The sequence below is a fragment of the Varanus komodoensis genome, unplaced genomic scaffold (genome assembly GCF_004798865.1).
Source record: "Varanus komodoensis strain SLA01 unplaced genomic scaffold, ASM479886v1 scaffold20_1, whole genome shotgun sequence".
Lineage (NCBI taxonomy): Eukaryota > Metazoa > Chordata > Lepidosauria > Squamata > Varanidae > Varanus > Varanus komodoensis.
In genome coordinates, this window is record NW_025335587.1 from 8,992,108 (window position 1) to 9,005,618 (window position 13,511).

A 13,511-nucleotide genomic window follows, 5' to 3' on the forward strand; every position below is an offset into this window, starting at 1 on the left:
CTTGCTGTAAGAAATAAAAAATACCTTTAAGAGGAAAATATGCTTGCTTTTATATCATCTTGTCAATTTATATCAATCCTAATTACATATTTCTGGGTTTGTGTTTGTGGGTCCATATAAGTATGAAATGTTGAACTTAGAGGAAAGTGGTATTTGAAGACTCACCCCTCTAGCTGTGTTTCCCACGGGCAATCCTGCTTGTTCGTATAGCCAATAGAACACCAGTGCTAATGTAAATTATATTGCACTAGTGTAAGTCGTGTACAAGTCACGAGTGTAGTACGAGTTCCTTGGACAAGCTGTTAACAGGAGAAATTTGAATTGGTACTAGTGTCCAATTGGATATTGCCCATTTTCTGGTGAAAATAAGCAGAATTTGTTAAAAATTAATCAGTGTGATCAAATTGCTTTTCTGAATAACAATCTCCTTTGTTTTATTCTTCAATTGTTTCCCAATGGTTTAAAAAGTTTGTCATTTCCCCTTATAAATTAATTGGAAAGTTATATTCCAAAGCAGTGCCCAATGGATTTTGTGGTAGGTTTTAAATATATTTAAAAATTATTATTTATCTTGATTTTTTGAAACAACTTTTGCTGCTGCATTGTTTTAAGTTGATTGTATGTTACATGTTCTAGATGCCTTGTGAAGAACAATTTGACAAAATATGCAGTCAATTTCAATGGCTACTTTTAATTTGAAAACCTATATTCCATACTTGTAGGATGGCAGACTCAGAACTGGTGATCATATCTTGGAAATTGGTGGGATTAATGTACAAGGAATGAGTAGTGAACAGGTTGCTCAAGTGTTGAGAAATTGTGGAAATTATGTTAAAATGGTGGTTGCCAGAGATCCCTTGTGTGACATAACGGTGACACCCCCAACTCCTGTGACTCAGCCAGTGGCCTTTTCTCAGGAAAGACGATTTGACGCAGTGAGTATATTAATATTTTACAACTCTGGCATGAATTGCATCTTACAGCAAATGCTGCAATTGAAAATTGAATACTGATTGCAAAATATAGAAGTCACATTTCAGTGAGAATTCCAGTACCAAGATCTTTCCAGTACTATAATTCCACTATAAAAGGTGTTTGGTTTGATTTCTATTTGATAAAAGATTATTTTCTTCTTCTTTATAGCTGTTTCCCTTAATTTTCTATATCTTTTCCATGATAATCTGCCTCATCTAGGGAAATGACTAATTTGGTTGTGGCACCACTATTATTGAATGTCTTCTGCTTGCAGACTAGCCTAGTGCTGTTGTTTTAACTAATATTCTTGGTGGTGGGGACTTATTTGCTCAAGTTTTTGTATTTGTTAATTGCTCTTTTATCTACTAGCTTTACAGTGTATTTATCAGTTTACATACCTGTGTATGTTTGTTCTAAACCACCTGGAACTGAGTCTAATGGACAGTATAAAAATATTTAAAGATTTTAAAGGCTATTGTATATCAAGCAAATCCTAATCTGATCAAGCAAAATGGCTGGATATTGGCTGTGGTATGACTCTTTCCCTTTTTTAAAACTCCAGGCAGATACAATAACATTCTAAAGTCTTTATCTACAAGGCTATGTTTACAGTTAAAATAGCATCTTTAAAAATGTTTAAACAAATTTAATGTTGGTCATATTTAAGTGTTTTGTTTAATCAAAAGCCTTTCTCAGTTTAGAATAATTAAAATCAACAAATGTTACTCAAAGTATGCAGGAGGTCTTGAAATGTAAGCAAAGCTATGCTTCTGTGCCATCTGTTTCTACTTTTTCTAAGATTTAGGTATGGAATATCTTCAGAAATGTCTCTTGTCCTGTCATGTATCTCTTCAGCTTTTTTACTTTTCCTCTTCAACCACCACAGTACAGTGTTGGAACATGGGTCATTGAAACATAATTTGGCACTGAAGGGCAGCTCTCTCACTGGGTGGAATGAGGTGGCCACCTCAAGTAACTGATTCTGGTTTTCATGAACAGTTATGATAATCTTAACTGCCATGGAGGTAGAGGGGAGTTTGTGGAGGTTTCCTCCCTCAGCTTCCAAAATAGCTTGAGCAGCCTTGGATGCAATGCATCTTGATTTGGAGTGTGGGATATGCTCCACCTTGGACACCAAAATGTCTTGGTCCAGCCTTGACTTTGGCTTATTTGAAGCATAAGCTGGGCTGATAGTGCCCCAAAGTCTTCTGGATACTGACATTAGCAAATCCACGACCTCTGCTTCCAAACTACTTGAGCTAGGCAGTGAAACAGCATTAGCATAGACTTCTGGACTTTTCCTAGCGCTAGAATGGTCACTTTTAGCTTACAACAGTATTAGCTAGAAGATGTTTACTTGATTTACATTTACACTATTCTAAATTGTTATTTAAATTGTTTCTCATTTAAAATTAGTATTTTCTTTCTTTATTGCCTTCTTTTTTGCCTTTACTTTGAGTCCATTGATGTATACATCTCTGCATAAAACTTGCTGCTAATTTTGTCTTTGTATCTTACTTATGTGTATTTCTTTGAAGTAGCAAAAGGCTTGTTATGCCCGCCAGTTCAGCTTCTAGAAGGGAATATAGTACCTGAAATTACTCCTAATGAACTATGAGATCAATTGAACATTGCCCACTACTTTTCTGATAACCTGCTGTGGGCATTAGTAGGTAATAAACTTCAGAACAGGGAGTCCAACTTCTTGTACCTCAAGGGCCGTGTGAGGATTTTGACATGGAACCTGGAGGCCAAAAAGAACCTGGGGCAGTTGCCTGATTTTAAGATGATTTTAGGACTAATTGAATGAAAAAAGATCGCTTTGTGGGCCTGTGATCTCTTCATTGGCTGCTTCTCTGGGGGTAGTTCTGGGGGTGAGACCAGGATTGCCAAGGTACAGCATCCAGCATCCTTCTCTGATCACAGCCAAGCACTCCTCTGGGTGGGCCATCACTTTCTGCCCTATCTCTCCCTCCAAGAAACCCATGTGATCCCCTCAGCCCCTCCTTCCTGCTTAGAATTGGCATACCGAGCCTCTTCTATTTGAGCTGACAATTCTTCCTAGCATGCCCTGCCCGTTCCTGCTGGCATGTGCAAAGGCCTTTGCACTCATCAGCTGTAGTGGCATGGGGCTTTTGTGAAGCTGCCAGCTCAACCTACTCTCTTCCTGAGCAGGACAGGTCACCAACCTTGGCAGAGCTTGCTACAGACATGCCCATGCCATTGCTGCAATCCAGATTGGAGGAGTGCAGGGTGGAACAGAGGGACTCTGGACAGCAAGAGAGCTGCTGAACAAGGCCTCAGGGGCCACTTGTTGGACCACTCTGCTTTAGAACAATCAAATTATGAGAGTGATTCATTTCTTGTGGACTGTTGTTGAAATATTATTTTATTTAGCATCTCATCACTTCGATGTTGAATTGTTGGTATTCATTGTATTTGCTGAAGAAATGCATTAGTTGAAGAACATTTTAGGAATGTTTCTTATGTTAAACATTAGGCTGAATAAACAATGTGATTTTATTTCCTAGGAAAATGAAATTCTTGAAGTTCAGCTGACTAAAAAAGATGGACAGAGCCTTGGTATAACAATTGTTGGCTATTCAGGAGTTTCTGGTACAGGTGAGCTGTTTACAGGTTGATCAGCAAATAAAGAGCTATATTGGCAAATTTGCTTGAGGCAGAGAACTAATTGCTAAAAGTGGGAGTGGGGGGAATTTTGTCTATTTTTTAATGAATGAATGAACCTTGTCCATTATTTTACATATTGTCTAATTTGCAGCCAGTCTCTCTAATTTTCTTTTGAAACTAGATTACATTTTTATTATGTATCTGACTTTTAATTAAAACAAAATATGACTGTATGAATTTTGTTGAATGAAATGCACCATTTGTTCTACATCCTTTGTGCTGTTAACAAAAAAAATCAGTGCTTTTCCATCATGGTAGGGTGGTGATTATTTTAGGTTTTTAGTTCTGATTTAATGTTTTACATATGTGTTCTTACAGATATTTCCAAAACTGCCCATGGAGAAAAGCAATGCAATAAAAGTTGGGAACACAGAACCCTGTTCAGGAACTGTGGCTGAACAGGGGATATATGTGTAAGGGGCATGATGGCTCTTCCTACAATGCTACTGTAATGGAAAGCCAGCAGGGTTTCCACACTCCAGCTGGGCCAAATCCTGCCCAGGTCCCAGGTCCCTGGTCCCAGCACCCTGAGCCGGCCACTGGATTCAGCACATGATAAACCCCAAGCTTGGGGAAACAAACGACTTTATTAAAAGGTTAAAATACAGGGGTAAAGGAACAAGTACAAAATCTAAAAAGAATAAAGGTGGGAAAGAGGGAATGGAGGCACAAAGGGGAATTGGACAGCAGCAGCAAGACAAATTGCAGCCACAAGAACCCCACTCCCAGGCCTTGTTGGCCCATCTGGACAACAAAAGAACAAGCAGATTCTATCTGATCCTATACACAGTAACTCTTACCTTCCGACAGCACAGGATATGCAGGATGCCACTGCGTAGAAACGGCAGCAATAGCAAAACCTCCCAAGAGAGGAAGAAAAGGCTGCTCAATTCTTTGGGTTTTATCCACCCCCAGCCTAGGTCAGCTGACTGTGGGGTGATGGCATTGCAGGCACGGAGAGAAGGATGCTGGATGCTGTACCTTGGTAATCCTGGTCTCACCCCCAGAACTACCCCCAGAGAAGCAGCCAGTGCAATTCTTTCCACACCAAGGGGCTCTCTACTGCAGGTGCAGAGTCCCAGCTCTGAAGTCAGAGCTCTTTTGATGTGGGAGCTGGGCCTCTGAAAAGTCATTGGTCCTCTAGACCAGGGGTCTCAAACTCGCGGTCCGCGGGCCAATTGCCGGGACAGGCGGGGCACGAGGGAGGGGCCCTGCGGCCTTCAAAGTGCCGGCGGTGCCCAGGCTGGCTGTGAGATGAGCGGCCCACCACCACCACGGTGGTGGAATACTTGATGCGGCCCAGCCTCACCCAGACTCTACTTCCAGCGGCCCCCAGGTGAGTTGAGTTTGAGACCCCTGCTCTAGATGTTCCTGTGGCCCTCATTAATCAATACATGATTTTTAAGTGGCTAAAAGAGAACCGGGTGTTGTATAACAGAAATACCGAATGAATAGATGCATCAAAAACATCTGCCTACCTGCATGTGACCTAAAGCAGAAGTGGGCAAGGGAAGATAACAGGGGAAGAGTGATTAAATAAAAAAATTTAGTTACTGTAAAAAGTTCCTGTTAAGAAGCACCAAAAGAAATCTATTTTAACTCAAAAGAAGGACTTAATCATGTAAATATGTAGCTAGTTCCAAAGAAAATGCACAGAGGTATGAGGCAACTATTGTAATTGCTATCAGGGGAACATCAGGCAGTGGAAGGAATATATAAAGAAAAAGAATGAATCTAGTCAGAAATCACACAGTGCAAGCATTCATTTAAAATGAATATAATAATGGAAGGGAAGCCAGGAGAGGAGACAGAGAAACATGATCACATTTACCAGCAAGGAAGGCAAGATAAACTGCCAAATGAAGAATAATTAAAGAAGGATAACAAAACAAAACAACAAAAATAGCATTACACTGGTTAGGTCTCAATAAGACAAACTGTGCTTTAGAAAAATTGATGAAAAGTTGAAACAATTCTGAAAAGGCACAATTCAGCAATTATCAAGATAAACATGTTAAAAAATAAGCCCCTAGAATGTAAAATATGATATATAAAAATAGCACCAAGACTTAAAACAGTAGAAGAAATCAAAGAAGATGAAAGCTGTGGTTAGAACCGCCCCCACCCCGCTCAGTTTTAAAGAAAAAAAAAAGAATTACTGAAGAACAAACATAATAGGCCAAGAGAGGAGGGGGGTGAGGGAGGGAGGGAAGACCTGGAACACAAAATATAGAAGTGTAAATCATCAGCATAAATAAAAGGTTAATATTAGAAGAATATTTTAGAGAGCCAAGTGGCAAGAGCAAAGAGGCTACCAGTGTAGAACTCCAAGGGACCCTTAGAGATTGAAGAAATGAAGCAAAAGCAAACAAAACGTAATAGAAATACAGTAAGAAACTAATCACTAAGAAAAAGATGTAGATATCAAATCAGAAAACAAACCCGTTGAACAAGATCTCCTCCTATTCTGCAAAGCAGTTAAACAGCCAAATGTGGCCAGATGGGAGGGAGGCTGAGGCACTGCCAGGACCTGTTGTCTTGGCAGTGCTGCTCTCCTCTCTTCCCTGTTCCCCAGGACACGTACTAAACCCTTCTGCATGGTCACTCTGAAAACCTCAGAAAGACTCCAGCTCTGTTCTTTCCATGCGCTCCCCAGTTCCAAGGAAAGAACTCTTTTCTGACTTCAGAATCCACAAGACACTATTACCTTCTTAATGCTGACTAGTGTCTATAGGATTGTTTCCTAAATGATTCTTTACTATGTCACGTCAAATATTTTGAACTTGTGTTTAGTTTCCTACACACTCAGTTTAATTGATTCCAATGCCATTTTATTGAAGCCTTCTAATATTTTGATGTAAAAAGAGTTGAAACTCACTGATCTCTTTGTTACACTAAAATACATGATATATGATATGGCTTACATTAGAAGATTTAAGCAGACTCTTAAACAACCATCTAAGATTTGTTGTGCTCTCCAAAACATCTGAATAATACATATAATTGGTGTTCTGGTTCAGTTGGATGATGAATAGAAGTAAGCATTTTTACAGTATTATTATTATTGTATTACATTACATTGTATTTTATATCTCACATAATTGAAACTCTCTGGCATTCACAACATTTCAAGTGACCATTCAGATTTCAACCAGTCCCAACTTGCTTAGCTTTCAAGATTAGACAGGATCAGGTACTTCAGGCTGTATGGAAGCTGCCATATGGTAGTATCTCAAGATATGTGTATATTTCTCCTATACCTTTGCTGTTGTCTGTGATTTATTGCTTAACATGAATTTTCTGTGGTATAATATTTCATGAGCTAGTCCACTTTGCCAAAGAGTTGCCAAATGACTCTTGTATTTGCTCTGGTTTCCCCCATTCCCTTTCCAAGGCTGCAGTTCTGGCCACACTTATCTGACATTAAGACCCATTTGCTTCAGTGGGACATACTTCTGAATATAATTGTACAATAGAGGTCTACAATTGCACAGTAAATTGATTACTCTCAATACACGCATTCTAAGTATATGATAATATCTTAATAGTGTTCTTATCTGTTCTCTTCTAAAGTAGAATCTTCTGGGATTTTTGTTAAAAACATAATACCTGGCAGTGCTGCGGAACAAAGTGGTCAGATAAAAGTTAATGACAAAATTATTGCTGTAAGTTGACTCTTCTGAAGAACATTTGACATTCAGAATAAAATACCACCATGGAAAAATAAATGGGCCTGTATGGTAAATGAGAAAGTCTTGGATCCTAACTTTCTATTACTTAAATAGAAAATGGCTTATTAATAGAAAGGGACCTTATTGCTTCTCTCTGCAGCCTATCATGTTCCCCCCCTCTACACACTCCATATCTGTTCCTGGGGGTTGGTGGGTCTTGGGAATGGTGTAGGGTATGATGTGTGCTGGAATTAGAGGAAGAAGATAGCAGGTATTTTCACACACACCCTGTACTTGATGTACAGGGAAAAAATGCAATTCATACTGCTGGCCCAGTTTGTATATTCTGGCTATCCAGGGCTTAAACAAATCCTGAGTAACCAGGAACCAGAAGGAGCAATCTAATGTTCCAACTCTTTCTGAATTAAATGGCATCCCTTCACCAGGTTGTTTATTCTGATATACACACACAGCATTGGAGGTTTTTGAGGAAAGAGCAGCCAGTCATGCAACCCATAGTTTGTTACATGGGTAGATCCTGATTTAACTTAGTGAGACTGGGCGGGTGGAAGCCAGTGCATTCACTTATTCCCCTGTCCACAGATTAACCAGCAGTTAACAAGCACATATTGGTTGTATGCTAGGAAATTTACATAATTGCATTCACCAGTGTAATTTACTCTCAGCAGTGTCACATGAACCTGACCAGTGACATGAGTACAAGCACCCCAAAATCCATCAAGCCACCGTGGTCTGATTTGCATGATATGACAGGCTGTACTGTTGAAGGTATTTGTGCATATTCAGGATAGTTAACAAACCACTGACTACCTGCCAATTGTACAAACAAGGCAATTTACAACAACATACAAGCTGGGTCATTATCTCTTTCTGTTCTTTTTTTAAATACCTGAACTTCTGATCCCATCCAATATTCCTGTGTACTCCCTTTTGCAGCTGATCAATATTTGGGTTTGCCAAACATTGGCGTGATTGTGTTTCCATGGTTAAGAAAAGACAAGGAGCTGCATTAATGTTTTGCTGTTATTCTTGTATTGAGTGGTGCAGAGATCATATAGACTCAATCCATGTTTCATCTGGATAGTCATGGATGAATTTTTGGTTATACACCATAATAAATGATACAAGTTGTTATTCTCATTCATGCAATCTAGTTTGTCATGCACCTTACCAGTTACATTGTATGGCTCTCTGAATGTTAGGTTGATGGTGTTAACATTGAGAATTACACAAATCAAGATGTTGTGGAAGCATTGCGTAGGACAGGACTGACAGTTCATCTAGCATTGCTTCGAAAGAAATCACTGCATGCTGCTGCTTCTTCAGAACAAGGTCTAGACAAAGGTAAACCTCTTCCTACCTTCAGAATATTTGCATTATTTTCTAGGCAAGGCAGCAGTCTGATGCTGATTTTCCTGAGCACTTCAGTAAGCCGTCCTGAGATGTTCTGTAGGGGATGGGATAGAAAAACTTTTAATAAATAAATAAATAAATATTTTGGATTAAAAGTTGATTTTTAGTCTTAATTATTTACAAAACTGGTTGTTCCTTCAGTACTTGATCAAGTTTGGAAAATTGTACACACAAAAATGTTTTAATAAATAAATAAAATCCATGCCCATTCTACCATTTTTCTGAGTAAATAATAAAAGGCATGGTACAGTTTAAGTGGGTTCAGATGATGTTAACCCTCACCCATGGAATTTATGGGTTCATTGAAATGTGGGTCACTGTTGAAATATGGGTTACTGTGTAATCTGAATCCAGCCACAATAAAAATCCATGGTTTGTTAACTACAACCCACCATTGACAACCCAGCAGGAAAACATGGCTTCTCATAATAAGTTATTTGTGTTTAGCAAATAATGGTCTGTGGAAAGGCAGGATAAACTATGGGAAAATAACTGAAACCCAGTGGTATTTGTTTTAAGCTCCTATGTGGAGCTTAATATTTTTCTGAAATATAAACAATAGATGAAATCCAATGTCTCACAAGTGGACTAATGTTTGTACAATGGGATTTTACCTTCTTCTTCTAAACTCTCTGGAGCAGATTTTAAATGCTCATGGAGAGCTGCAGGAAAAAGGGGGAATGGCTTCCCCTGTCAAGGCCTATCCCTTATATTGATGAAAGCCATACCATTAGTGGGAGGGTTTAATTGGACAACTCTCTAGAATACTCCAATTTCAATTATTTTCTTTGTCATTGTACCCCTTTAAGAACTCATTTGAGGAGTGGAAGAAACAGACTCTCCTCACCTTATGTGTTCACTGTAGAACTTCCTTGACAATCTAAATAACAGGGTGTTTGGGAAGGAGTTATCCCCAGTAAGTGATCCTGTGAAAAATTCAGTGTCGTATCACAAATCAGATGTGCTATGGAGGGAGAGGAAGAAAATGTATGCTATCCTCCAATTCCATAACTAATGGACAACTTTTGAAATACTTACAGTGCAGCCACATGTGCCAACTTTAACCTTGACTGGTGTTGTGGAGACTGAAACTGACCTAGATAATGAGAATGAGGAGCCTCAAGGGCATAAAGACAGCTCTGAAAATAAATGGAAGCAAAAATTAGAAACAATTGGTAAGTTGGAGGTCACATTTCTAATTTTTCTGGATTGTTGCAGTAAGTTGCTATTTTTTTCCTTATGTAAAGATTTTATTACTTAGTTTAGAATCTTTTCGATTTCTATCGCCAGCAGCTTGTTTTGATCAAATCAAGCAGAGCAATGTTTTGTGTTGGAGGTAATGTAGTCGTACCTTGAGTAGACCTAGACTGAACTGGAATACCTGGAAAGGCAGCCAAAATACTTGAAGTAAATCAAAACTTCCCCTTTGAATAAATAATAGAATCACCTGCTCAGTTCAAGCTCTGCTTTTCAGGGTGTGGCTAGCATCCCTGACAAATGGCCATCCAGTCTCTGCTTAAGTATTTGCAGCAAATGAGAACCTACTACCTACTAAGACAGTCTATTCCATTGCCACTCATCTTCACTGTTACACAGTTCCCTCTAATGTTTAGCCAGTACCTGCTTCCCTACAATTTCTAACCATTATTCTTAGTCCTATCCTGTGGTGCAGCAAAGATCAAGTCTGCCCCCCTTTTTTCATGACAGCCTTTCAGGTATTAGAAGGCAGCTCATATGTCTGACTTTAATCTTCCCCAGGCTAAGCATATCCAGCTCTTTCAGTCATTCTGCACAGGACTCAGTTTCCTGACCTCTCACTATCCCAGTTCCTCTTCTCTAGAAGCTATTTCAGTGCCAAGTTGCACGTTTTCTTTTTACTTCATGAGATACAGTATGCACAAGTCTTAGAAATATAAGCATTTCTATTTCATACCCTGTGTTGCAGTTGGTAGGCTGTGAAGACTTTGAATAATATCAGTTTTCACCATATCTGGGCATTCACAGAATAATGAAAAAGATTTTAAAACCAAATAAGTGGTCTGTGGCATGCAGTTCTACATCCACAGGCTTGTCATTCTGTAAAATTCTGTTTTATTATAGAAAGGTAAAAACCCATTTAAGATACAGGAATGTAGAAAAGTGTTTTCACACTAGTAAATACATTGATCTACCTTTCTTGCTTGAATGCTAAAAGCAGTCATTTCATTTCAAACATGGTTGATAGTAAAACACTGTCTATAAAAGTTCACCCTGGAGCAGAATTTAATGGCCAAATTAAATTTCAAAAATAGGTACTTATATTGGAAATGCTGACAGGCACTAAATTATAATAGCACTAAAGTAAAACACCACTAATTTAATGCCCTGTCTAAACTCTGGAAACGCCTTTCAAACTTAATGTAAAAAGCGTGTTTCATAAAATGCATTATTTCTCTAGGTTTAATGGTGCTAAAGTTTCATTCAAACTACTATTTCCTGAAGAGATTTAGAATAATGTTGTGGGATGCAGCTACAACCATGTTTAAATAATGGTGCAGTCAGGGGAATATATTTGAAAATATATATTCATACATACTAGCATATCCAAGCAGATTAGCAATACCTGGGCTCAGGTATGATGCACTGGCTGCAGTGTTGGGTTCAACTGTAGGAAAACCCAGGTTCAGCTCCTCCTTTAAATCCAATTCATACTTTAGGGCAGTATGTTTGTGTGCGCTGCATATATTCCAGTGTTACCTGAGGGGAACAAAGAAAAGACACAATTGCTAAGTGTTTGGGTGTCCAGTGGCCAGCTGCTGTACAACATATCTGCAGTGCCTTTTTCTTAACATTTCATAGACGTAAACTTGCTTACCTAGGAATGTCATTGAGTTTCTGCAGGATGTAACCCTCATTTAAAAAACTGAAAAATTATACACTCCTTAAGCTATACTAATGTAAGGAAACTGGACAAACTTTAGACTTCATTGGAATCTGTCTAAAGTAAATGTTACATTAATGCAGCTACCTAATTTGTTTTTACTCTAGCGTAAGTGCAGGGGAGCCAATCTTTATCAGGATCCTAGCAGGCAGCATCCCCCTAGTAGGGGGGCTTTACCCTACTGCTACCCTTCCACTGGGAGACCAGCAACTGTAATTTATAGTACTCAATAGTGATGCAGTACAGAAAAAGAAAAGTATTTGCTTGATTTCTCAGTGCTGCGAATAGCAGGGACGGTGATCCACATCAGAGTTGCAGTATGGAGGAAGAGATCCCCTATACCCCACACTGGGGCCCCAATCTGGATTCAGAGGATCCTGTACTTTGATGAGTGCAAAAAAATATAAAATACAAGGGATGTTTGCTTAGCTCTAACTTCCCTTTTTAGGAAGGGAAAATTAAATTACTCCTGGATTATTTACGCATTTTCAACCCATTTTCAGTCTGACCTATTTACGGAGCAAAAGTGTCATTCCTGCCCTAGTGAATGCTCTGTGTCTGGAGGTTCACAAGAAAGCAGTAATCTCAGCAGACTTCTTGTATCATAGATAACTCCATTATTTCAGACCGGACTGAACATCTGGCTAAGGTATCATGGCAGGCCAGGAGATCTAATTGGTTTAAGTAACTTCTGTACTACTTCTTAATGCTCCATGTTATGAGCAGTGCAATTTGATATCAACATTAAACCATTGAGAAAGCTGATCTAAAGACTTTAGGTTGTGTTATCACTATGTGGATAACTTTAGACCTTTTCCAGTCTAGCAGAAGCTGTCTGTGCTCTAATCTAATATGATGGATGCATGGGTGAGTGAGTAAGCTTCAGATGAAGCTCAGTACACTGAAGCTGAATCTGCACATGATGCAGGTGGCACTCTTGAGCAATTCCAGTATCTTTGGGAGTGGCCTGCTTTGGCTATTCACTCAATAAAAGCAGATTTGAAGCTGGCAGCAGCAGTAACCAAGACTGCCTCTTTTCATTTGCATCTGTTGTGGAGGCCTGGGTCATTTTGGGAACAGCTTCCTTATCTCTACTTCTGCATTTTCAAGGACTGTGTGCCCTTGAAGATTACTCTGAAGTTGCAGTTGGTGCAAGATGGTTCCATCCTGCTCCTAATGTCTGTAGGAAGACAAGAATATATTCAACCAGTTTGTGTGACAGCTCCCCTGACTGACTGTTTTCTTCTAGGTCTAATTAAAGGTGTTCGTGCTTATGGTTTAAAGTATATCCTGCCCTGGGACAAATGTATTTTTAGACAGAGATCGCCTTTTTCTGTATTAAAGCTACATAAAATGAGCCATGATAAATCAGACCAAAGCCCTATCTGGTCCAGTATCCTCTTACAACAGAGCCCACATGCAGGACCCAAATACACTAGCATCCTTCAGCTTTCATTCACAAAAACTGGTACTGAAAGCAATATTGCCTCTAATATTGGAGGCAATCTATAGTCGTTGTGACTAGTAGCCATCTTCTAGGACTTGGTTTAATCCCATTTTAAAGCCATCTGGTTAGCGACCATCTCCATATCTTATGCTAATAAATGCCATCATTTAATTATGTGCTGTCTGAGGTACTTCCTTTTATTTTTCCTGAATTTACAGCCATTCCATCTCATTGCATGAGCTCTGATGCCAGTATTCTATAACAGGGAGAAATTATTACTTCCTCTGCAGTATCTGTCATGTCCTTTTTTTCTTCCCTTTCTTCTAAGCCAAAAAGCCTCCAAAATAGTAACTTTTTCTAACCCCTTGATCAG

At 39.1% G+C, this 13,511-nt stretch overlaps 1 protein-coding gene across 1 annotated transcript in view; it reads left to right on the forward strand.

Moving 5' to 3' along the window:
* Nucleotides 1–13,511, forward strand: part of PATJ (PATJ crumbs cell polarity complex component) — a 186,254-nt gene that overhangs the window by 20,545 nt on the left and 152,198 nt on the right. The window contains exons 8-12 of the mRNA XM_044430263.1: nucleotides 723–935; nucleotides 3,507–3,597; nucleotides 7,240–7,331; nucleotides 8,561–8,702; nucleotides 9,812–9,946. Of these exons, the coding sequence (XP_044286198.1) occupies nucleotides 723–935; nucleotides 3,507–3,597; nucleotides 7,240–7,331; nucleotides 8,561–8,702; nucleotides 9,812–9,946 (673 nt within the window). The remainder of the gene's footprint in view (nucleotides 1–722; nucleotides 936–3,506; nucleotides 3,598–7,239; nucleotides 7,332–8,560; nucleotides 8,703–9,811; nucleotides 9,947–13,511) is intronic.